General features: G+C 39.6%; 1 protein-coding gene across 1 annotated transcript in view; it reads left to right on the top strand.

The window, feature by feature from the left end:
• PCNX2 (pecanex 2) overlaps positions 1 to 26996 on the top strand; it is a 156460-nt gene that overhangs the window by 51734 nt on the left and 77730 nt on the right. The window contains exons 14-19 of the mRNA XM_051614230.1: positions 2644 to 2754; positions 4421 to 4512; positions 16002 to 16111; positions 18288 to 18384; positions 25339 to 25431; positions 25955 to 26105. Coding sequence (XP_051470190.1) covers positions 2644 to 2754; positions 4421 to 4512; positions 16002 to 16111; positions 18288 to 18384; positions 25339 to 25431; positions 25955 to 26105 — 654 coding nt within the window. The remainder of the gene's footprint in view (positions 1 to 2643; positions 2755 to 4420; positions 4513 to 16001; positions 16112 to 18287; positions 18385 to 25338; positions 25432 to 25954; positions 26106 to 26996) is intronic.

Consider the following 26996-nt stretch of genomic DNA (forward strand, 5'->3'; position numbering starts at 1 on the left):
AGTAAGGGCATAGCCAGAGCCAACCTCAGTCACTAAGTTCTACAGGTGTGGTTAATGCTAGAAGTAGTTACACACTTAATACATGATAGTTTTTGTGATTAAACCATTTGAGCATTAGACAGATGAGTGAAATTATTTGGCAGACATCTCAGAAGAGTAAGTATCAGGTGGTTGCAAAATTTTGTTATAGCTAGTCCTTTGCCTGCCACTTGTAGCAATGACTGAGCTTATGTCAGGGGAAGAAAGCCTCTGTGATTGCTATTCCCAGATGTTCAGGAGGGGATGAACAACATTCAAAGCTTTTTTTTTTTTTTCCTCTGGAAAAGTATGGCTTATTACACAGCAAATTGACTAGTATTCTCTATTTTTTTTTTTTTTCAAATACTGATTTTCAAAACTTGCAAAATGTTTGCAGTGACATTGCCACTGAGTTACCTATGTTTTTTAAAAGATCCAAAGTTTCCAAAGTCAAAATGTGTGTTTCTCTCCTACACCTACACCGCTCCTACATCTGGTAGCTACTTCTTTAAAGGAAGTCTTCAAACTGCAGCATTAAATGCCAGCAGTTCACACACACATCACTTAGGACCAGCTGTTAAAGGTGCTCTGTATGGAAATGAGGGATGCTTAAACAAATTTTCTCTGGAATTCATAATGCAATTCCAACTGATTGATCAGCTCTTTTTATTATCTGCTTCCCACAAGGGAAGTGGTTGCTCCTAAATTTGGTCCTTTTGTAAGTGACAACAATTTATTTTTCTCTCTGCTATACTCCTTTGTGCAGGATGAGATAAACAAAGCTACTTTAGCTAAAGAAGTTGTTATTCACGTTGTTAATAGAGAGAAGCTGAGGACATTACTGTAGTCAAACAACTTATCTCTCCTTGTTTACATTCGCCTGTAGTTATTTTGGTTTACTGGCCATGTAATGTCTCTCTGATCTTGTACCTCCTTCTGCTCTTGCCCAACTTTTCTGAGGCTGCCACAGAAAAGGCAGTCGTTTGGACTGTAAGTCAGTAGTATAAGATGAGATCTGGGCATTCTGCAGTGAGTTTTTGAGGTAGCTGATCCCATGGCAAGTCCATGAGGCCTGTCAGCCGTTTGTCTGTCACGCCATTGCTTGTCTTCAAGAGTTGTCATTACTTGGCTAGATATGGCTTGGTGAAATATCTAAAAGAAGGGTAGAGTAGTAAAGGAGATTAATAATGGTATTTGCATGTAAAAGATTGAGAAGACAGTATTTCCTCCTGTTCTTATGTATGTATAATTTGTGCCAGCGGAAGGAAGTTGTGATGAAGGGCACATTGTGAATGCAAGCATGCTTAAGTGAGCCCTGTCTGTGTTTAACACGTATGTCATTTGTTCTCCTGTGTTTGACTTCCCCAGCAAGATTTACAGTATTAGATAGCAGTAGTGTATAATAGGATGAAGATAAAAGCTGTAGAATCAAACTCGCTGTATTGTTTTATTTTAGCACAAGATGCATTAGTAAGCGGAGCTGGGAGTAAAATGTTAAATTGGCATTCAACAAAGAACACAAATTCTATTGTCACCTTCTTAAAATTTGACTGAAGTGGGAAGGAGAATAAGTTATACTAGTGATTTGTTTAATTTGGTAGTTATAAGAATGAATAGGAGGAAACTGCAGTCTTCCTAGGATGTAAACTGACAAATACATACTTGTTTATGAGGAAGAGTGACTGACACACATCTGTTTCCTTCACTGTGCAGAACATTTTGGTAATAGTACAGCAAAGCAGTAAGAATATAATTAAACATGTGCATGTATGCTTGCAAGCTGATGGTATTGGAGGCTTAGGTCAAGTGTGTGTTTTGATGCTTTGCTAGACAACTGTGCTTAACATTTTCTAGAGCATAGCTAAGAGTAAATGCATGGGAAGGAGGAGTGGCTTGAAGTGAGCAGAATGTTACACCAGCAGCACAGTTACCTGAATTATGACTCCTGATTTTCCTTTACTGTAAGGCAGCCATTTAAGTTAGTATTTCTGTTTAGAAAGAGACTAGATAAAGGTGTCAGACTGTTTTTTACCCCTGAGTTTCTGTGCCGTTTTTAATGCTCTTTCACTACTGCAAAATCAAGGTCCATACTGCTGCAAGCTGGGGAAGTTTCACTATAGGTTTCTCCAGTTTTTACATTCTGCTTTAGGTGTCTGCTGGTGATTGCTGGCAGATGCCAAGATACTTGGGATCTTAGCGATCAAAATACTGTATGTTTATATCAAATTGTTATACCTGTGCTTGAATCGTCTCAGATTCAAGGAGGAAATTCTGAAGTCTGCAAATTGGTATTTCTGTACTTTAAACAGAGCAAATATAACTTTGAAAGTATTTAAGAAGCAGTAAGGAGGCCACATAATGCTATTTTTTTTCTGCCATTATTTTTTTATCCATAATAAAGCTTAAAGTCTGAGTTTTAGTTTCTCACATGTAAAATAGCATATTATTTTTAATACATTAGAAGGAATGTTTAATTGTTGCTGCTGAAATTAAGAAATGCTCATTTAAGTAATCTTCAGAATTTACTGCAACAATTTCTTATGCTGGTGTGAAGCATGTTTCTCTCTTTTCCATACATTGTGATGTATGATTGTGTTCTAACATACATCTTCTTTTTTTCTTTAGTGTTTTTATATTGCTTTCCTGCAATTTCTCTTCTTGGTCTTTTCCCTCAAATCAACACTTTCTGTATATATCTTTTGGAGCAAATTGACGTGTTGCTTTTTGGTGGTTCTGGTAAGTAGCCAGTTTCATTGCTTTCTGAGCTTATAACCTTATAGCAGAGCATATTACTGCATGTTTTGAAGCACAGTGCATCTTAAAGCTCAAGCAGTTAATGATACTAATGCAAAAGCGGGGAGACTACTAATAAGACCTCCCTGATTTGATTTCTTTTTTCTTTTGAAAAAGTTGTGTACAAGCTTTACTATAGACTGCAGAATGTGACTGACATCCGTGAGCTCTTTCCTAGCATGTCCAATGTGAACTTTTCTCTACAGAAAAAGAAAAGGTGTTGTTTTGTGGTTTTTTGGGGGGTTGGTTGGTTTGTTTGGGTTTTTGTTTGTTAGTTGTTTTTGTTTGTTTGTTTGTTTGTTTGTTTAAATCCTGTTAAAATTCCGTTTAAAAACCAGAAAATGTTTGCATTGTTCCATATTGTAAGGCATATTAACATGATAATGGATCTGTGATTTTCTGGTATTAGGTGTTATTTCAGTCAGAGGTTAAACAAGGCCCGTGAAATATGGTGCATGATTTTTTTGTTGTTAGTGTAGGATTTTGGTTTTAATTATGGCTTAAGTAGCGGAGATTGGGATGCATCTACACTGTCATCTTAGTTTGGATCAGAAACAAGCTTCCTCCTTGTTCCCACTTAAACACACATATTTTTGCATCACGGAGTGATGTTGGAGGTACGCAAACTGGATTCCATTGCATGAAACTTAGAAGATAGGTACACTGTAAGGGTGCACCTATTGCACTCCAAACAACATTAAGCATATAATCTGTGGGACCAGCCTAGAGATACTCTGCAGTAAGGCATCCCAAACATGTATATAATGGATATTACATCCTCAGCACTTCTGATTCCACAAACCCATGCTTACTGCATCATTCTGCTTGCTCCTGTAGATGCAACCTTTGGCAAGTGGTTAAAACTAATACAGATTCTATGAGCATTTTTTTGCTTTTTGTCTCATAAATATCAGAGCAGACCTGGAGGAAGTAACAAGTTGGATAAAGCCCTTATGCCATCAATAATGATTCCAGTGTCTGTTGAACCCTAATTAGAGCATGGTTTTGCAGCCCCTGTGTCTCCATTGTTGAGACTGCTCACCTCCTAATTCTGTCTGACAGGTTTTCCTACACTACTTCTGGGACCTCTCAAAGAAGGTTATAGCAAGAGATCAGCTGGTATCTTTCTCTCTCCCTTTAAGTTTATTTGTGTATCTTAATGTTCAAATCATGGTTGACCAAGCAAGTTAGGATGCTTTTGGATGATACCAGAGCCTGTGTCTTAGGAGCAAAGGAAAGGAGGAAAATTATACATGGAGTTCTCCTAGACAGTTGCCAGTTTAATAGATCACTTCATTCCTCCTCTGTAGCAACATGAAGAGGCATTCTGATGTTTTGGCAAAACAGTGTTCAGCACAAAAAGCAGTAGTGTGCAACCTCAGGTCAATGCAAAACACATGGAGTACAGTAGCATCGGCCTTTCAGTCTTAGTTGTAAACAGTTTTGTAAGCTCATTTGGGGCATTGAAGGTGTTATGCCAACAGCCAGTTTTGTGATAGCTAATTTTAATCTGTAAACCTTGTGATGCAAAAGCTGTGTCATTTTTTTGTTTTGATGTTACATTGTCATTTAAGAAGAAATGAACTAACGTGTAATGTCTATATTTCAGCTGCTGCTGGATTGGTATCTGCATTATATAGCATTTCACGAAGCTTTGTGGTTTTAATTGTCCTGTATGCTTTCTGCTTCAGTGCAGTGAAGGTAAGCCAGAAAAAACAACACTGCAAAAATTCAAAATGTCAAGCTCAAAATTCATATAATTGTTTGGAGCTATCTTACCATTGTTGTTTATCAAGATAAGCTTTACAAGCCATGCTTCAGGTTCTGCCTGTTAGCTACACTGAAATATACTGAAATTGCCCCAGTAGAAATACTGGAGTAAATGTGTATCAAATATGTGTGACTGTTCGCTTCTTGCATGTATCAGTCTGAAATGATCTCATTGAATTTCTACTACAAAGGCTAACAGCAGCCTTGGCTTATAAAGCTGCAACTCCTATTAAACCAGGCGATTTTGGTAAATTACTAGTAAGGTCCATATTTTTTGAAGGAAAAAGTACAGGATTTTATTGTTGTTTCATATCAGTATTCCTAAGAAATTACATTTTCTGCTTGGGCAGACCAGTGAGCCATCTAACCCAGTAATGTGTCTGCATAGCAAAATGCAATTTAGGAATTTAATGCAAGCCAGATGGCTGCTTACTGTGCTTTCCCCTAATACTCCACCAGTATCCACAATTGTTGGATTAGGGATGGTGGACAGTATGTCCCTGCTTACTTCATTTCATATTTGTGGACCTGTTGTCTATGAATTTGCCCAGTCTCTTCCTGAATGCACTGGTCCCTTCTCCACAACTTTCTGTGCCAACAGATTCCAGATGTTCACTGTGCTCTGCAAAGCAATGCTGTCCTTCACTGGTTTTAAGCTGAATTGCTAATTTCACCAAGACTTCTGTGTGCCTAGTATTGCAGGAATTGTGGAATAACTGTTCTGCATTCACTGTATCTGCTGCCTTTGCAGTTTTGTAGGTATCAGTAATATCATACCCAGCCATTTCCTCTCTGAAGCAACCCAGCCTTTCTAGTGTCTCCTTGTAAAGCAGCTGTTCTGTTCTCTCAGGAGTTGCTAAGTTAATTGCCCAGCTCTGTGCCTTCTCTTTGTTCTGACCTTGAGATATGGAGAGTAAGTAGCAGTGTATGGTGCTCAGGATGGAGTGTACCATGGCTCTATATGCTGGCAAAATTATCTATCCCAGTGATGTCCAATGTTGCTTTATTTGGCAGATGCTGCATTTTGAGGCATATTCAATCTAAAGTACTTTTCTTTTTCTTGCGGTTAATTTATATGTCCTCTGCATTTTTTTTTTGTTTTATTACAAAATAACAATGAAATTTATCTGTCTTCAAGTCTGCTGTGAAATTCCCAGTGACTACCACAGTGAGACCAGAAATTAATCTTAAACTTGTGATAAAATTTATCCTTTAAGAAACAGTCTTTTGATAGTGTTTCATTACAGGCTGGATGCTGTCAGTGCCCATGCAGGGGTGCACCAGGATGTGCAGTGATTTACATGCTGCTCCTGACATCTTGCAGGCATATGTGAAGAGGATGCTTTGTGGTGCCACTCATGTGTAGAGCACACAGGGATCCCAATACCAGCTTCTACAACAGCCAAGGATGTATCATGTCAACACCCAGGCTGGTGATTTGCACGCATGAGAGGGGAGATCAGGTGTTTCTTTAAGGAAATTCTTTAAGGATTTCTGTAATGACTTTTAACAGTTTACTGCTTAAAATTGTGAATAGGAGCCTTAAATCATAAAAAGGTCAATTATAATGCTTTAATGATCTCTTGCAGATCATCAGAGCTGGCTGTGCATGTGTTTTTAACCACTCCCAATAGTAAGGTAAAATGTGTTAAGCTGCCATTTTATCTTGCCCCTGGGTGGCTGGAGTCCATACACAATAAATTATGGCAGCGCAGCTGCTGAGCAGTGCTGTGTTAAGACACTTTAAATTAAATGTCTTTTAACATGGTGTTCTCCCAGGGAAAATTGTGTTGCCAGGCTCACCCAGTGTATCAGTTATACTGGTTTGACCTGACCCAGCTGTGTGACACTAGAAAGCTTAACTGCTTCTTAAGCAGTTTCCTAGAGTAACTAGGATTGCTGCTGCTGCTGTTTTCTGGCTATATTAATGATTCAGAAACTGGCAGCTGGGATGGAGAAGGTGGCTTTCTGTAAGGATGAACAGAGTGAGAAAAACCTGTAATGCGGGGGAGAAACCAGGAGAAAAATGGAAAGAGCTATATGGAAGAAAGGAAGTGAGTTAAACCACTATTCAACAGGCAGACATCTGGGGAAATGCTAATTTCTTTCCCTTAAGATTAGCAGAGGGCAATTCACTAGTTGAGGGTAGGGAAGTCATGCAATGGATGGTTTAAAAAATAGTTTTGTAAACAGTCTGTAAGAAAAGCCTCTTAAAATATTCTAGACTCCTTTCACAGTGTAGTACTGTAAATTACAGCATGCAGGTGGCCTTGTAGATAAGCAATCTCCTCATGGATTACACTTCAGACTGCTTAGAAATACGTTTTTAATGCTACCCTAAAGTTGTAGAGTGCTGTGAAAGATTTACAAGATATCTGTTGTCAATTAACAATATTGAGTGCAGAATTTCTGTTCACACAGAAATTACCGTTAATTTGAATTTTTATGGCACTGTTCTTGTGAAAGCACTTCTGAGGAGGTTAATGTAAAGCATGTAAAGATGATTCCACTTGCTTCAGCTCATAATCTCAGTCTACCAGGGTTGCTTGAAATTTCATACTTTTTCTTTTCTTCTACATGTCATGAAATAAGCACTTTGTTAATCCTACTTGTTCTCCACTGAGGTCCTGAGATTTTTTTTTTTCCCCTTTTGAACTGTTGTCTACAACACTGCAAGACAAAGATTCTTTGGTTGGTGGAGGAGGAATAGGAATTGGCTTAAATGGAAGAGAAGAATCTGATGCTGATAGGTTACCATTGTGAAGGGTGGTCTAATATGCCTGTAAGAAACTAGAACTGGTTTGATATATAGTGAGCAACAACTTCTGATCCTAAACAAATGAAGGTTTGGATTTTTGGTACACTAGAAATTGCAGAGTTTAACTGAAAACTGAGCAAAAACTAAAGTCTGTTTAATTTAGATGAGTGCATAATAGTGATAAGTACAGGGTTTTCTCTAAGACAGAAATGACATCTCTTGAACACTTGCACTTTACAGCTCTTGCAGGTTTATTTATTTATTTATTTGTATTTTACTCTTTTCACTTCTAGTCAGTTTGGCAAAGCCAACAGAGGAAAATTTTCAGTATTTTTGGAGATTAAAAAAAAATAATCATCATAATCCACAAGATTCAGGGCAGGGAATAGATTCTCCCTGACACAGGATTTCTGGGTTGCAAATCTGATTTCTTGGCTGAAATGTAGCATCCTCAAATATAAACACTGTTCACTAGCAGAACATCTTATAGCTCATCAGGTGTAACTAGCAGAATTCTATCTCCTGAAATAAATTGCAGAGGAGAATGGATCTCAAAGTGGTTGTGTGCTTTTTACTGGTGAGCGTTTGCTCACATCAAGTGCTCAGGCTGAAGACTCATTTCAGCAGTATCAGGCTTGAGCCTCACCTTCCATAAGTAGTTTTTGTGTTCTAATTATTGTCTTACAGTGTGAAATAGTCTAGCCTCATTTCTCTGTGCATGTTAATTATTCCAAAAGGAAAGATATTATTCCTTCTTATTAGAAGAATATTTAATTTGGCACACAGTTTTTTAAAATGTTAATTTTATAATAGATCTGTATTTTTAAGTGAGCTTTTATTGTTTGTTTTTAGAACAGAAAATACATATACGTACATACAATAGTTTGATTGCAGTAAATTTTTGAAATTATTTTAGAATAGCAAATTCACAGCAGTTAATTATTTGCTCTATAACTCCAATTTTAGAAAGATTAAAAAGCAAAAATCCAGGAATTGTTTTGGGATATAGCCACAAAACAGAGTAAGTACTCAGAGTAAGTACTTCAACATGCGAATATAAGCTCTGAGAATTTAGATGAATGTGCTGAAATCCTGTGCCTTTTCCAGACTGAACTTGCTGTTGAATTATGCTGTACAAAACTGAGTAAAGGTCTCTATAAAGAAGCATCTGTGTTATAGAGAAATAATTTCTTCTTAATAATTGTCACTGATTTTTGTTCAGGTAAGTTGCGTGAGGAAAATTATTAGGCAGTGTTCTTGATTCAGAGTTCATCCTATGATCTGCAGACAAAATTCGGTCTGCCCAATTAGTTCATCTGGTCCTGCCACTCCTGAATCACCTTGTAGCATCTTTGCCATCACATGACCAGAAATGTTTCTCTCCTGTGGCTAAAATACACATACTGCCTAAAAGAGAAATGACAGATCTCCAGTCTGGTGCTGACAGTGAATGCGCAGGTTGGATCATGTGGCAGGCTGCTGACATGTCCCAGCACAGGGCTTGATCAGAAGCGTGGCTGCGTATGGCTCACCTGGCACGACACAGGGTGTTACCTGACCAAACAAGAGCTTTCCACACAAGTGGAATAAGGGGCAGTCTGTTACAAGACCAGGCGCAAACTCACTGTGGGATGAGGAGGCCTATGTTTGAGTTGCATGACTTGGACACTGGGAGGACGAACAAGGACACATCGTTTGGAGGTGACTGAGAAGCGAAGGGATCCCACCTGCTGTGGCCAGGCAATTGGTTGCCCTCCTCAGAGTGCTCCTCAGCAGCTTTAGCTGTGCTTGCTGTTCCTGTGGAGGAGCTGTGGGTCTGCAGTTTGTCAGGACCTCCGGTGGTGCTACTCCTGGACTGATCAGTTTTCTTTTTGTTTAAAGCTGTCAAATTTAAAAAAGAAAAGCCCACATTGTTCACAGCCAGAAGTACAGAGTATTGCATCTAAAATTATCATAGATAATTTCTCTAAAGAACCCCAAAACGCAGCATCGCTGGAATTCCAGGTCTCCATCTATGTGTTTGTGGCCCGGGAAGGGCAGGGTGGCCCAGCCAAGGATGTGGGTGGGATGAAGCACTGACTGAGCCTGGGGCTGGTGTCTGTGCAGCCCTGCCGCCCTGCTGGCCAGCCCAGGGGCTCGGGCACCTGCTCACAGCGCTGCCAGGCTGGCCCTGGGGTCAGGCTCGGGCCTTCGGGGTTAGGCTGGTGTCCCTCCACCTGGGAATCCTCTGGCACCATTCTCCTCAAACATCACTCATTGCTGCCCTCTGTCCTCACACCCCAGGAGATGCTCATTAGCTTTGTTTTGTTTGATCATACCAAACCTGTCTGGGCACAGGCACTGCCCACAAGTACACTGCCAGCAGTGTTGAGTCCAGGGACAAGTCAAGTGGTGGCAGTGTTTTAGTGACACTTGGTTGCAGATCAGAGAAGAGAACAGAAGTTGCTGCTCTTCCTTTCCAAACCTATGTGAGGGATGTCGTTCCTCATCTGGATAGGCAAAGGCGGGCCTTGGACTGCCTTGTGTGATGGATAGCAGGGGAAACTGGAATACTGCATCCAATTCTGGACTGGAGCACAGAACTACTGGAGAGAGTCCAGTGCAGGGCCATGAAGATGATTGAGGGACTGGAGCATCTACCACATGAGGAAAGGCTTAGAGAGCTGAGTCTGTTCAGCCTCTGGAGAAGAGGAGACTGATGGAGGATCTCATCAATGCTTATAAATATCTAAAGGGTGGGTGTCAGGAGGATGTGACTAGTCTCTCTTCAGTGGTGTCCAGTGACAGGACAAGGGGCAATGGGCACAAACTGGAACACAAGAGATTAAACCTAAACATAAGGGAAAACTTCTTTATTGAGAGGGTAACAGAGCACTGGAACAGGCTGCCCAGAGAGGTTGTGGAGGCTTTGTCTCTAGAGACATGCAAAACCCACCAGCCATTCTTCTAGATGGATCTGCTCTGGTATGGGGGTTGGACCAGATGATCTCCAGAGATCCCTTCCAACCCCAAATATTCTGTGATTCTATGACACTGTTGTCAGTCAAAGGAGCATATTGTGAGTGAAGGTTTTGAAGTCACTGACATAGCTAGGTAACAGAAGTCATCCCCTCTAGTGATGATGTAAAGTTGCCTGGATAGATTTTTATTTTCAGTCATGTTATCCTGGTGTCACAAAGGTGATTTTGCTACAGCTTTCAGATGCTGTAAAGCACCTCTTCATACATCTTATCTCACGACACATCACTGTGATGAGCAATATGACACCAGCTGCTTATCTGGCCTTACATACAACAATACTGTGAACTTTATTTCAGACAAGACAGAAGGTTAATGTCTTAGCTTCTGAAGTGCAAAGACCTGAGTTTCTCCTGCTTGCTTTGAGAGTTTCTTTACCTCCCAGGCCTCTGTTTAATGATATTATCACTCCTTATTCTAGTTCTTTCCAAGTCCTCTATGAACATTCATTTACTTTTGTTAAATAAAAAGCTCTAAATCCTAAGCATGGTTTTATCACATCCTTTGGTCATACCTTGGGTTGTTACATCTAATAGCAGCAATTTTTCAGCTCACTACTTTTTTGAAGCGTTCATTTCAGTCTGGCTTTTTTTCTCATCTCAGCTTCAGTCCTGTAGTCTTGAGCAGAAATTGGCAGCTCAGATAGCTACCTTAGCTTTGAGATATGAAAGGGTTATCTCTTTATCCTGGAGAAAGTATTTTTTGTTTTCAGACCTTCTGCGCCATCTTTTTCAATTGACTAGAATTGCCTGATGTGCTGATTTTTGTCTCCTGCTCCATCTGTTTTGTGGTCTGTGACCAATTATTTAAAAAGTATTTTAAAAACAAATTCAGGTATGCCCTATTAGTTTTCTCCACAATTAATCAATCTGGAATTTAGCTACCTTGATAGCAGTCTTGAGCATTCCAGCATATCAGTATTTTGCTGTGGGACAGAAGAGCACATCCCAGAAGGTTTCTGTAATCGGTCAGTCCTCCTTTCCTGCCTTCTGTTCCAGTCAGCTGGTTGGATTTGAAACTTATGCAGAGCCAGTTAATTACTTGTCATCTATTTTTTTATTCATGGTTTGTGTTGTTGTTGTTGTTTTGGTGGTTTTTTTGTTTGTATTTTTGTTTGGGTGGGTTTTTTGTTGTTTGTTTGGGGTTTTTTTCTGTTTTGTTTTTAAATGGTTACAGAACTTGAGGTTATCTTAATCAGCCTGGGAAAATTTCAGATTTTTAACCTGGGTCAAAACAATGAAACTGACATATAAATGATCATATGTGGCACAGCTGCCTGCTCCAGCTCTATGTAAGGGCCTATTTTTTAAAATTAAAGCTATAGTTTCCATTGCCTTATACCTTAAGAAGGTATTTTCTGGTAACTTATTTGTTGCTTCAATGGACAGTTAATAAAAATCCTGTGTGTATTTTGAACCATTCTCAGCTCACACTGGTGTAGCTTGGTTTGTTGTTTAATGAGTTTTTAAACTCGTTAATCAGAATAACAGTGCTTCTTGATTGCTGTTTTCAGTGATGCAGGCTTCATCTGTACACTAATAGTTTTGAAATATTTGTCTTAGGGTTTTATAATGGGAAAGAATTGCAAGCATTCATCTTCCTCAATCTGCTAAGACTGCCCAAATAAATTTCTAAACAACCAACACTTACTGGGCCCTTGTGTACAGATGGAATTCCTGGATGTGTAAATAGAAGTATAGGATTATTGGGCAGCTTTGTTTCCACTGCATAAAACACTTCCAGCCCTGTTGGAGGTTTTGAAGACAAGGTTCATCAATTCTATGTATTTTGCAATTTAGAGACCCCCAAGGTTCAACCAAGAGCTGTGAGGAACGTTAATTTTTGAGAGAATTGTCAGATACTGCACATTTCCGTAAGCAATGTTTGCAGCCATAGTCAGACTTGCAATTTAGTCATAACTTCAATAGTTATGCTCTTAGTTTTCTGCATGTATAATATGAACCTATTATCCAGATATAACAGGGAAAATACATTGTGTCTGCAGAATCTGATACAGTTCAGGGTTACTCTTACAGAAGTATGTCGCTGTATAGGAATGTAGAAGTGTGCACTTCTTGTTTAGGATAAGCTCACCATTGTGGAAAAATGAGTGTTCATGCCCCCTGCCTGAAGTTGATGCTCATCTTTACACTCTAGCCAAAGAATTCTAGTCACAGGGACCCTGTTGTGTAAGGTGATGCATACACATGCATACCCCTGCATCAGTTCCATCCTTGTGGATTTTAGAATTCACCAGTGAAAATATGGTCACAGATAACAGCTAGGAGTGCAAAGAAGCAGAGACAACATTGTTCAGAATGGGTTATGATGTCTGGTAGCTTATTACTTGTTAGGTTTTTGGAGATTTTCCAGGAAAGTAATGTTTTGTTTTCCGTGAATGTTGGGAAGATAATTCTGGTGGACATCTCTCCCTAGAATTTGTCGCCACCAGTGTAACAAGATCCATGAATAATTCACGTTTCCTGGTTGTTAGTGTTTACTGAAAAATGAGTATCCATGGTAAAAGAATGAAGCTTATAATTAATTTTGTAGAGATCAAGCCATCATTACTATTTTCTCATATCTTTGGGGGTGGGGAGAGAAATCTGAAAGTCTCAGTCAGTAGGTTTTTATATGTTCAGAAATAGGATGATAGTATTTCTTTCAATTTACCATCACACATGTGGAATGGCTGGCCATCAACAGCTGTCCTGCATGTTGTTTGATATCAACAATAGCACAGATCTGTAATGAAGCTGGGAAGTGGAAGTAGGGGAAAGACCTCACCCCCCAGAAAAAAAAATTATAAAAAAGTGCTTGAGTAATGATGAAATTTCAAGTGAGTGGAAAGTTAAATGATGTCTGTTCTTTGTGAAGAACAGTTGGAGTTTGTCTCCATGTTTAAAAAGCCAGTCAGTATGCAACCACCTTCAATGATACTAATACTGCAGCTATCTGCAGTCTTTGAGTAGAGAGGGATGTTTTAAAAAAATAAATGTAGCTAGAATTTCTGATTACCACAGTGGTTCTTCTCATTCAGAGAACTTTGTCTCTGGAGTAGGACATATGATTTATTTTAGCATATCTTTGAAAGGCAAGAATTTGCTACATGCATTTTTTTAGAGGAAGAAAGAAGCAAAAAGGATAAATAATGTAGTACAGAAAACTACTATTGCCACTTTTTAAAAGTACATTTGCCTCCCCACCTTTACCAGTCATAAAAAGCTTTTAAGTTCAAAGACACCTTTATCTTTCTTTTTAGTGGGTTGTTTTGGGATTAGGCGATTCTGTGGTTGAAATCGAACACCACCCCTAGACTACTGGGTCTTTTGTAACTCATTACTTTCATCCTTAACCCTGTAAGTCCATTTCACTTGTTTTAAAAATGACTATGTGAGTGTCTACAGCAAAGTCAGAACTGTATATGAGAGCACTACATGTCACCTTATCCAAAAGAGGAAGTCAAGCCACCTGTCTAGTATGACAGATGATACCAGCTTCCAAGACTAAAACTTGTCATTCCTGTTTTCCCACTAAGAAGAATCATTGTCCAATTATCAGCTATATTGTTTTTTCTGTCTTTAAAGCTCTACCAGGCATCATGAGTGGAGGAAGAAAATAACAAAATGAAGCAGAGTATATTGTGATGTTGGAGAAATGACAGCTTTTTTCATTCTCATCTTTTTACAACAACATAGCATTGTTCTGAAAAGTCCTGCTCTCTAGACACATAGCAAATATTGATGCCTTCCTGACTTCCTGACAGCTGAGCTTTGAGGGGACAATGACACTTTGGAACTGGAGCACAGGCCAGCTAAATGCAGAAGCTGTGTGTAATATACAGAAAATATGGAAGTAAAGAGTTCCTGAGATGCGAGTATGAGGAATCAGCCATGTGCAGTTTTACAGTAGCAAAAGGGCAGAATGATTTCTCAAAGTGGCTATGGATACATTTCAATTCCAAGTATATTGCTGGGCTCTTTATAGTCTTTTGCTTTTGAAATGAGTTGCAGGGCAAAGGGACAGTCATGTACTAGAAGCTACTGGGTGGATCTGTATGCAGATGCAGTTGTGTTGCCCTGGAAATTTGGATAGACTGTGAATCAGCCCTTTGCAGAAAATTTTGACTCTAGTTAGTTTTCTTCAGGGCTTCTAAGAGTACTAATTTCTTCCCTGACACTAAGCATCGGAAAAGTTAACTCAAAATGTATTTGGTCCCAAAGCTGGGAACAATGAAATAAAGAGTGGAGTTGGATGGCAAAGTTTAACGTGTCAAACAACTGGTGCTGGATTCCTTCAGTAATACAGTGTAACTCTCTCTTTTGTTTGTGATGACTGGTTTGAGTAAGATTGTTTGACAGCGCTAGGCACTTCTTTCTTTCTTTGTTGTGATATTCAGTAGTATGATGAGGGGAAGGTGATTCTTGAAATTAAAGTTTCAGTTCTGTGATACCAGTTCTTAGGATAATGGGAATTTCATTGTTAAATTCCAAAGAAACCTCAGTTGCAGAAGGAGGTTTGTCCCTTAACACTAAATTAGTTTGTCTTACCCTGGTATTCATTGCCTCTGAAAGAAATGAAGTCTTTATTAGTGTGAGTCAGCTTTGCTAAGAAATGCGTATCACTTGGCAAAGTAGGATGAATAAAACACTTTACTCTGTGAAAATACTGGTCCTGTACAAGCTGTGAAGTTTTCAAGCAAAAGGTATACTTCAGAAGTTGCCTTCTTTGTACTAGCTAAACAAGGCTTAAAGCACTGTCTCTCAAAACCTACCCAGAAAGTGATCTAATGTCCAGATCTGGTAGTCTCACATTCACTTGATCAGTAGAGATTGTGTAGAGGCTTTGAACAAGCCTAATAAGTGAAATGGCTAGGAGTGTGTTTCAATGAGCTTCTGTGTTCTTTTACAGCCAAGACTTTCAAGTATGTTTTAGGATCCCTAGTGTGGTAACTGAGGACTCCACAAGTCTTCCTTAAGCTTCATGCTCTTTCTCTTATTATTTCTGGCCAACTTTAGCTGTTTAAATCTCCCAGAGACAGTTTCTCATCTTGGTGGTGCTCAGAGTGTGTGGCGAGTGTAAATTGTCTCTTCTTTCCCTACTTGGGATGTCATGTATGGTGCCGAGTGCTCTCCCTCTCCACTGTGTTATCCTCCAGGCAGCAGGGCCCTGATATAATGCACAAAGCAACAGAAAGATTTCAGAGCAAGGTGCCAGAGCTGATTTAGATGACATTGGTATTTGTTGCATACAATCTGGCCACAGGTCAAGTAACTACATATTAATTTAGAGTTTAGAGAAATACAGTGCAGTTCATTTCCCTTGCCTCTCATTTTAATGAGAATTTGCCTCTAGTGTTTCATTAAAGAGGAAAGAAAACCTGCCTTTCATGTGGTTTCCTAGCTAATTGATGATTACAGAGGAATTACATAATATGATCACAAAGCATGCCTCTAATTGCAGTCTTTTTCACAATAGCAGGCTTTGATATGAAAAATTATTTTTAGTCCTTGGTAGATGATGTACAAGTCTAGATGCTGTGCATCTAACACTGCATGTATGGCTTAGCCTACTTCAGTAATAATTAAAAAAATGTTATACATTCCTAACTTACAAAGATTTTGCTTTCTGTCCTTCTGTTCAGGAACCCTGGGATGCACAACACATTCCAGCACTGTTTTCTGCTTTCTGTGGTCTGCTAGTTGCACTTTCTTATCACCTCAGCAGACAAAGCAGTGACCCGTCTGTACTGATGTAAGTTGCCTACAAAAGTTATTTATTGATTAAGCTGTACAGCAGACAACCAGAGCGATGCCTGGTTTTCAGAACCATAGGGATTGTCCCTGTGGTTGTACTGCAGGGACGTGGAAATTCCTCGCATGTCTGCCTGGTTGGCATCAGTCCTGTAAATAAATGAAGTGCTGCAGTCAGACTGCCAGTGAGGCTGGTGCTCTTTGAACAGCAGTATCCAAATTCGCTGAAGCAGATATCAGCCTCTGGGAAATTGTGCATTTGCCATGTCGGAGGATAGTGATTTAGCTGAGGGGGCTCTCAGGCTACTGCAGTTGCAGAATGTGCTTTGGGTAGCACCATGGCAAGGATAAAGGACATTTGATGTGCTGGGAAGATGGCTCAATTCCAGCTCTTGCTGAGGGTCACTGCCAGTAGGCTGTGCCTCTCTGAGTTTAACTTCATCCTTTTCTCCTCTGACATGATCTGCTAGAGTTCGTTGAAAAATAGTGAGTATGAAGAGCTGACATTGCAAACAGTGGAAAAGTCCCAACATGGTGGTCTGCAGCTTGAGGTGATGAGAGATCCATAGATTCATAGCTCAGTGGCAGCAGACATGAGTTTTCCTGTGTGGGAGTGGTGCTATATGGCTGTCATGGGGGCTGTGGTGGTCCACAAGCAGCTGGGTATCTAGGTATATGGCTGTGGGATTAAGTAAGCAAGTGAGATTTGTGTAGCCAGTTTAACCATGCCATCTGGGATTCTGCTTCAGAGACAGCTCAGTCTTATCCTAGTGCAAAGGGTATTTGAGGAAACAAACAGGTCTTCTCCTTTGGTTCACAAGGTGTCTTGTGTGTCTTGATGGTGAGGCTCTTTAGTACATAAAGGTTGTAGTAGTCATATGGTAAGTCAGGGTGTTCATTTGCATAGTTTTGTAATGCAGAAGAGAGAAGGGGGAAGTGGAGGGCTTTTTAGGTCATACAAGGTTATAATTTAGGAGAGAAACTAGTAAGGAAAGTATATAGGGCACTAGTAGAAAATTGGCATCCCGATAAATCTTGCTGAAGAGCTGAGAAGTTCCTTCTTTGCCATCCAGAAGATTCAGGGAATCTGATATTTATACATAACTAGGTCCTGATGTGGCAAAGCAGCAAGAATTGCTTGTGTCTATTGCCATTAACTTTATCCAAAGCCTGCTGTGCCTGGCGCAGATGTCAGTTAGACCTGGATCAAGCTTTGTGTGGATGGCCTGTAGTTCATCAACTGTTACAGTATGGAGCTCCAGTATGGAAGGAAAGGAAGCTGTGTGCTGTATTAGGGAGATTTGCTTAGCCTTGGAGTAAAATATACACGCGTAAATTGCAAATCAGAATGGAAGTGTGAGCTCATTGAATTTTGAAGTAATTTAAATGTCTTTCTCTTTCCCAATCTCCAGGAAGGACACATCAGTTCATTAACTTCTGTTTAATAAAACAAACTTGTCTTTTCTTAAGATTTGTTTTAAGGAAGTAATCTTAAACCATTAAATCCATTTTAACTTTTAAATCTAGCTACCAATTTTGTAAAATTCTTAATAAAATTTCAGCAGCTGAAATGGTTGTTAAATGTCTTAAAGTTAAGGATGTGTACATCAAGTATTTATTGATTATTATGATTATTGATTAATTATGATAAAAAGGAATTATCTTAAAAAACAGGTTTAAGATTTTTTTAAACAGCTCTGAACTTAATTAAAGAAATTTAAGGAGATTGGAAACAGTATTTTAGGGATGGCCTGTGGCATGAATTTAGAGATGGAGGAGGAAACACATAATTCTTGAACTAAGGATTAATACACAATTTATACAGAAATAGCTTCTTTGGCCTTTCTAATGTGACTCTAAACAGCTCCTATATTGGTTTCAGCTTTGCTGAAAAATTAAAGGGTATGAATGCAGCAGTACCCCATCTGCTTGTTCCTCTAAATGACTGAGTTACATTGACTGGATGGCTGAGGGTCTTTAACATTTTGACAAGGGTGTTCTGCTCTGATCACAGGTATAGCTGGTTTGTGTCAGTGTCTGGCTTTAGAGAGATAAGGTAGCTACTGCATACATGAGGAAGGAAATTGGAGGCTGTTCCTCCTCCACTGCCCCTCAGGAATATTTGTATTTGTTAGATATGTTCAGAAGTATCCTAACTAGGATTTTTTTTTCAACAGATCCCTTATTCAATGCAAATATGTCCCTCACTTTCTACGTCAACAATTTGAAGATTCATCAGCAGATCCACTCCCAGAAAAGATGAGAGAATCAGTGGTAAGACCCTTTTTTATTTATTTTTTTTTTTTATTATTTTTTTTTACTGCTTTCTGTTCAAAGCTCTCTCCCATCCATTTTCCCCACTGAGGAACCTTTGAAATATTGTCATGTAGTAATATAAGTATTCAGGTATTACTACAAGCACAAAAAATGGGAGAATATATAACTTGCTCCTTTAAATCCACAGATGGAACTGAGAGAAGCTCTTCTAGATCTTCTTTCTAGTGAGGTCAGAAGGGAGAAGGGTGATACTGCTATTTTCCTTTCCCAAGGGTTTCTTCAAAGGACTCTGCAACATTGATTCCTCAATGTATTTGACAGGAAATGTGCTCTTAGAGCTTGGGGAATGGGACATCTCATGCTGGTACTCAGAGAGCTGATGCAGGTTCTATGCATAGAGTCACAGCCTGGCAAGCTGGTGCGTACAAGGTAGGCTGGATTGTTCAGCAGGCATTCAAAAAGGTGAGCGGTCCTGTCAAACTACCCATCTACAGTTGTTACTAATTTTTTTTCTTGGGCTTTCTTTTGACTGTATGCCCTTGACCCCAGCCGAGTCAGGTGGAGCACAAACCAGACTTGACAACTAGAGATGGAAAAAGCAGGTGAAACTTGATTAGTACAAGAGAGGGAGGTACATGCCTGGTGCCAAGCATTGCCATCTCATTGCTCCCTCTACTTGGCAGGCTGTTTATTTCCTCCTGTCTGGCACATAGCTCTAAGTTGGTATCAGCTTCATCAGCTTAAACATCCAAAGTGACCCATCTTCCTTTTTGTGTCTTTTTATATAAAAATCTTGCTTACTGTTACCCAAGGGAGGTTAATCTTCTAAAGAGTTCATGTGGGAAGACTGTCAAGTTTCCAGAAGTATTAATGGGTGTTTGGCACTTCTTAGAGTCATGAACTGTCTTGCTTCCTGGCTGCCAGACAGCCCTTCCTCCTGACCCCATCCCTAGCGCCTGCATCTTAGCATTTGCAGTCTAGGCAATTATTCTTAAATTCCTACAAGCTTGCAGAAGCAAGGAGTGTTCAGAGAGTGCCTGGAAGACAGACTGTCTCTTTCTGACCCTTAGCCATAACCTGAGAGACCACAATGCCGAGTGGCACAGGTTGCTAGTGTGAAAGCTGGCCTGGCCTGCAGATGTCCCTTCAAAGGGATACATCTCCCCTGTGCATCTTGTATCATAGTTTTTGGGCATTTTATAAGGTGTTAAACAGCCTACACTCAGCACGTGAGTTGATCCCACACTACATGTTTTCTACTTTACTTTTCTAAGCTTCTGTTTAGATTGTTATTTTCTACCATGTATAATGCTATTTCAAACTGCTTACTCTAGTAAGGCCTGCATAAGATCAAAAGATATGTCTGGGTTTTGTTGCTTGTATTAAGCTACGGTTTCTTGCAAACAAAACTGTTTGCAATAGGGTCACACTTCAGTATGAACGTCCAGTAGTAACAGAGTAAAAACCAAAGTATTTATGATTGAATTTTGCTATATTTTGTGGTATTTCGGGTGTGTAGGTTATTTGGGCCCCTCAGTTCAAGAAGGACAGGGAACTGCTTGAAAGACTCCAGCGCAGAGCCACAAAGATGATTAAGGGAGTGGAACATCTCCCTGATGAGGAAAGGCTGAGACAGCTGGGTCTCTTTAGCTTGGAGAAGAGGAGACTGAGGGGCAACCTCATCAATGTTTACAAATACGTTAAGGGTGAGTGTCAGGAGGATGGAGCCAGGCTTTTTTTCAGTGATGTCCAATGATAGGACAAGGGGTGATGGGTGCAAACTGGAATACAGGAGGTTTCATGTAAATATCAGAAAAAACTTCTTTATTGTGAGAGTGACAGAGCACTGGAACAGGCTGCCCAGAGAGGTTGTGGAGTCTCCTTCACTGGAGACATTCAAAACCTGCCTGGATGCGTTCCTGTGTGATGTACTCTAGGTGATCCTGCTCTGGCAGGGGGGCTGGACTAGATGATCTTTTGAGGTCCCTTCCAACCCCTAAGATTCAGTGAAGATTCTGTTATTGTCACAGTTCATTGCCAGTCCATTCTGGGCATGTATGGCAAATGTAATGGAAAGCTTCCCATTTCCCCCGTATTTATATCCCACTTGCATCTTTTGCCAATAGTGCCCTTCTTAGGGACTGAAGCAGTGACTGCCACTGGCCACTTGACTGGTTTCTTTTCATGGTGCAGAGTGAAACCTTGAGCAAGGGTTCAATATATTGAAAACAAAACCCAAAAGAATAAACAAACTGACATCCAGGATCCTGGCTGTAAAACAGAGACCTGCTGCAGACTCTCAACCTATTTTTGTGTCAGTAGCGTGGACAGGGATACAATGTCTTATACTAACATGGTTTTCTTGCGGTTTAACTGTACTTGGGCCCTCGAGCCCTTGGGGTGGAAGATGCAGAAGTGCAGGAGGGCTGTGGTGGGACTTCACTTCTCTTCACCATGTTTCATTTCTGTAATGTTTTGCCAGTATTTTTGTGTTTTATTAGGTGGGATTCGCAGCACCTTTTGCTTTCCAGGATGTACCTGTTTTGGGACATTGGCACTTTTCTTCTCTATAAATTTGATATTCCATGTTGCTACTGCTGCTTTTAGACAGAGGCTGCTTTCCTTCAGTGTAGCTGGTGCTTTCATTTTATTTTCCTCTGTCTGGCCTTCCCTCAATCTTTATAAAAACTGTAAGCAAATGTGTTTGCTTACAATGTCAATTAGCAGTGCTAATACTTCCACATTGGGAGATCTCTTGAAGAAAGAGAGGGCAATTATTAATTAATGCAGACTCTTTGTCTAACCTCTGTGTTATCTGGTGCCTGTGTCTCAATTAAACACTAACCGATTTGCCAGGAGACTCCCACTGCTATCTCACAGTGCAGTGCTAATAGAGCAAGTAGGGAAGAGTTGAGGTGGGAGAAAACACATGTGCCTCACGTTTGAGGTGCATAATCAAGCCACAGTATCTGCTGACTTGCTTCAGCAGCAGCAGTTGTGCTTAGGGTGTAGTACTTGGTTGACTCTTAAAAGCCAGTTTTAAAGAGCTTCTAGAACTTCTACAAGGGGATCTTCAAACAGTTCAGAAACTGGATGAAACAATATGTCAGTATTTGAAGGAGAATTCAGGCTGGTAGTTTGTTTTTCCCCTCTTGGAGTGCTCCTCGGCAAGGAGAGTATTCCTAACCCCCTGCCAGTAGCAAGAGATGGCAGGATGCAACACAACAGCCAGCCTTGCCCTGGTTTATATACAGACTTGTGGTCTACACAACATACCATTTAAATAAGACCTGCTGTAATCAGAAATCATGAGGCATACAGACCCCAGTCACTTTCTCAAGGAGCTGAAAGCAAACAAGGTTAATATTGAAAATTAGTGTGTTGTGTTCTGTAGTGGCTTTGCATTGATGTTAGGAATAATAAATACAGCATCTTTAATGTTTAGTTACATGACCTTTACTATTTTCTTTTGCTTGAATAGCTGTGTTAGAATTGCCAGTTTTGGAGGCCTGAATTACAAAGCAGCTGTGATGGATAATTGACCATTCAACTTTGAGAATGGAGCTTCCTACCATTATAATTAATTTCTATAGGCATCCACATGGCTGATTGCTAGATTAATCAGTGGCCTGAGGGTGCTAATGTGTTACATTCAAACTCAGTTTCCTCCCTGGTCTTTAATGCAAACATTTAGATAGCTAGTAAAAGGATTTATAGAAAGCTGCAAAAGCATAATTGGAAATAATAGTTTTTTAAAAGCACCATTATGGTGTATTCTGCTTGTAAAGTCTGAGGCATCAAATGTAGCAATGTTGATTTGGAATTTTTTTCTCCTTGCGTGTAAAATGGAGAAGAAAAACCCACCTGCATTCAGCCCAAACTATAAGGGTGATTTGCTCTCACTGCTAAGGTATTAGCTGTGGTTAGAGCTTAACTTTTCCACACGGCACCAGTTGCAATAAAGGACTCAAGCATCACATCATAGAGCTATTTAACATGCAAATCGTAAGTACCAGGCCTTGGGAACGGAATGTAAGATCCTGATTTAAATAGTTGGGTCTAAATGCAGGACAGGGAACAACAGAATTGTATTCAAGATAGGCATATGCTTTGCAGGCAGTGGCTGCTTTCAGCAGGGAAGGTGGAAGCCACAGATCCACCCACAGCAGCCTGCAGGATAAGACCTTGGGCATCCATCTAAAAGGTACCCTGACTGCCCTTTAGCCAAAAAGAGAACTTCCCTGGGTCACCTTTTTTGTGGGAGGCCCTAATCACCACTATACCATGAAATGAGACAAAAGCAAATGCTGCTCAGCTTTGCTTTGGAAGGACAAAACCCCTGAATTTTCTGAGAAGCTTGAATGTGTCTGCCACATCAAGAAAGAGATCCCGTGGGTCTGTTTTGCAAGTCAGCAGCTGAGCAGTACATTTGTATTTTGAAGCAGCTCTGTGCAAGGGCAGAAGGGCAAGTCTAAGCATACATGATACTTTAAGCACTAGATGTTGCCAGAGTTGGAATGCAGTTGTCAAATTTGGGTTTAAATACCTGAATAATAAAAATTGCTTTAAAAACATGGGCCTTTTCCATTATGGGATTGTTAATGTGTCAAAAGCTGTGAAAGCACCCTAAAAATAGCACTTACAAACTCAAATATGGGCAGGGTGGGAAATACCTGTCCTGTGCAATATAGACTGCATAAAACTTTCTCTTTTGAATGTAGTATTTTGAAAATACTCTTTGGTCACCTGGCACAGAATGGAAAGTTAGGATGCCACCTCTTTCTGAAATGTCTGTTATTGTCACCTCTGCTGATTTTAAAACTAAGTTCTTAATATTTGATGCAGCTCTTAAAGTGGCAGCATCTTCAGTCACCTGATTGTGAGAGAAATTAATCATTCTAATAGTGATTCTTTCTGGTTGTACAGAAGAGCTTGAAACTACAACTGGAGTGTGTTTGTTGTTCTTATAAGCTTGTTTTGGATGATTGAATAGTTGGATTCAGCTGTGCACAAAATGATACTTGATCAAGTCTTTTCTGAATATGTATTTGCAAAAGGGCTGCATTAGTGCCATATAAATCTGACACTGCTTATCTTTCTTCAATGCTCAAACTTACATGCTAAATATTGCTGCCTTATGTAGATTTTATATGCAACATATTTGAAAAAAAATAGAAAGATAAAAAGAAATTATTTACATTACATGCATTGTTAATAATTCTCTTATCTATCTTGATCAGGGTTTTAACCACGATGTTTCAGTACTGCTCCACACATTAAAACCACTTGAGTTGGAGATGGATACACAACTAGGTAGTGAGAGAAGGTCTGAATCCAATGGAGAAGACCTGTAGGGACTGGCAGAGATCACAAGTTTGTTCAGTGAAGGAAGGGCCTTTCCTGTGAGGTCCCTCATGTGGTTCTCCTGTTGCATATGATGGCCAAGGAGCAAGGTCAGCCGGGCTATGTTTTAAAAAGATGGTTGGGAAGAGTTAGGACGACCTCATTCCTGCACCTTCCACACAGAGCACAGGGCTGTCTGGAGGGTGTACAGCTCTCAGAGGAGATTGAGCACTGTTCTTTCAGAGGTACATGCTCCTGAGCAGCCTGGGAAAGGGAAGAACAGTGGTGATGGCTTGAGAACTCAGCTAAGTGTGATTGCAGTTTCCTGAAACAAAACAAAAATACTTCTTGACCCTGAAGACTTTTTTTGTCCTGCTGAATTTCAAAGGCCTGTTGCAGTAAGTGGAAGTGCTGATACTTGTGACCTTTTACTAAGAAGCATCTTTCATAACAGGGAGCGATAGGCAGCCTAAATATAGTGGTTACTACCAGCTTCTCCTGTAATTCGCAACCCTTCTGTTACTCGCTTCTTCTGCTTGCTTTTTTTTAATCTCCCTTATTCTTAGGTCCATCATTATTTTAGTTTTATTTATTTTTCTCTAAGATGGTACATGAAGACTTCCTGGACTTCAGCACCAGGATGAGCTTCTAATTCTAACAAAAGTGTTGCATTTCATATGTTCTTTCTAGGCTTTTTTGAATTAAAATGTAAGTCAGTTTCTAAACCAAGAGCTACAAATAGTTACTCATTTATAACTTAGTAGTAGTATTGAATGATGAACTTAAGTATGCCTCTCATAAATCTAAGACAAGGTTTTCATTTACTCACAAACACATTTGGGTGACCTCTGAAGTACAATTTAGAAGACTGCACAGCATGTAAGCCATCTTGTTTATTTGTTTACTGAGAATGACATTTTAATCACAGGAAGAACAGGCTGGAAAGAATGATATTTTCCAATCTTTAGAAACAAAATTGCTCCTACCCTAGTTATAGATCTTTATGTAAAGGCACTTTCATTATCATTCAGTGACACTAGAAAAAGGCCTTGTCTGAAATCCATAAAATCTTGCTAAAACTTGGCTTCTGATACAGAAAATTAGAGAATGGGACATGTCACTTTAGAACATAATAAATGTATTAACTTCATGTCTCTGAAGAAAATAAATGAGCATGAAAAGCATGAGTCATTTCAGTAATGGGAAAGAAAGTGAATCTGAAGAAATCTTCATGCTTGCAAATATGAAATGGAACCAGGGGTTTGAATCCCCAAAATTAAAAAAGTCATAATATAAGAGAGTTATATTCCTTAAACAGAATCAAACTTGGTATGAAAATGTATTGCTTTCATTTCTCCAATCCTAAAACTATATTATTCAAAACAGTAATTTAAAATTAGGCATTATGAATTTAAATGTGATTACTTTGACAAACCTAGGGTGTGAAGAAATGATTTCCCAAAGCAGAGTGGAAAAAACACTTTTGTATCAGGGAGTGCTGATTAGCCTTATCGTAATGCAGACTGTGAGTAATCGAGAACAGGGTAATTTACTTTGGTTAAAACAGTATTGAATAGCTAATTTTGTATAAAATAATTATTTTCACAGAAAGAAATCTTGAAATCAGATCTCATTGTCTGCACAGCGGCTGCAGTTCTGTCGTTTGCTGTCAGTGCCAGTACCGTGTTTCTATCATTAAGGGTGCGTATCTGTCCTTTTCTTTATTCTTCTTCTTTTCCCCCCCTAGGGTGTTATCTCTTTTATGCAAAACCACAGGGTGCTTTAGCTGGGAAGAATAGAGATGGTGGGAAGAGAAGTTAGTGCAAATTTATGTACTGGTTATGATAACATTTTTTTAATGTGGAATGCAGTTAGTTAATGGACATTTGTATTAATTTCATAGTACTTATTTGACCCCTTTTTCCTTTAAAGAGCCGTGGATATGCACAAGTTTTATATGGAACCCAGGGGACATAATTAATAACCCTGATCGATTGCCTTTTTCCTCCAATTAGGGACGAAAAAATGGGTTAATTTTATGTGCAAAGTTCATATTTGAAAATCCATAACCACCTGTGTAGTTGGGGAGCTTCGACATAGGAATAACAATTCATTGCACAAGAATACAATTTTAGGAACTTTTACAAAATGTTAAAAATAAGTTTCATAAAAAAATGTTGTTTACAAATTATAACCATGTTTTGTCTTTTCTCTCTCAACCCAGCCATTTCTCAGCATTGTCCTGTTTGCTTTAGCATGGACTGTGGGATTTGTAACACATTACATACTTCCTCAGCTTCGCAAGCATCATCCTTGGCTGTGGATCTCCCACCCTATACTTAAAAGCAAAGAGCACCAGCAACGGGAAGTGAGAGGTTTGTAATAAAATATTTTCTGAATATTTAAAGCAATGACTTCCAGCTTGTCTAAAAAAAAACACAACAAAACAACAAAACACCAAAACAAAACACAAAAAACCCAAATCCACAAGGAACAGAGCAGGGATACTAAATTATGCTTTACATTTCCCTCTTTTGAATGGCACATGTAGCCCATAATTTCCATTTCCCCCTCCCCCCAGTTAGGAGCAAATCTGTGAACCTATAGAGGTTGTCTCCTGAAATCACTTCATGGAAGAGCTGAGGCTGGGCAAGCACCTCTGGAGATTGTGCAATCCAACACTCCTGCTCAGAGCAGGGTCAGCTAGAACAGGTTGCTCAGGGCTGTGTCCAATTTTGAATGTCTTCAAGCATGGAGACTCCGCAACCCTTGTGGACAACCTGTTCTAGCATATGAAAATCCTTACAGTAAGAAAGGTTATTTTGGGGGTTGGTTTGGTTTGGTTTTTTTCTTATGTTGAAATGGAATTTCAGTTTGTGCTCATTTCCTTTTGTCCTGTCACTGGGCACTACTGAGAACTGGCTGGATCCATCACATTTACCATGCCCATCAGGTATTTATACCCCTAAAATGCCCCCAATCAGGCGTTAATAAGGTGTCTCCTGAGCCTTTTCTACTCCAGGCTGATCAATCCCAGCTCTCTCAGCCTCTCCTTTTATGTCAAATGCTCCTGTCCCTTAGTCACCTTACTGACCCTAAGTGGCCTTTCATGAGCCATCCTCTGATCTGCCTTTTGCTTTTATGTTACAGTACTGTTACTTGCTGTGTTGCTTGATATGTCATAGTTCATGCTTTATACATTGGCATTTTATATAATTCAGAAACTTAAATGATTGATGAAGCTGAGGCAGATTCTTTTCAACTTT

This window comes from Apus apus, chromosome 3 (genome assembly GCF_020740795.1).
Source record: "Apus apus isolate bApuApu2 chromosome 3, bApuApu2.pri.cur, whole genome shotgun sequence".
Lineage (NCBI taxonomy): Eukaryota > Metazoa > Chordata > Aves > Apodiformes > Apodidae > Apus > Apus apus.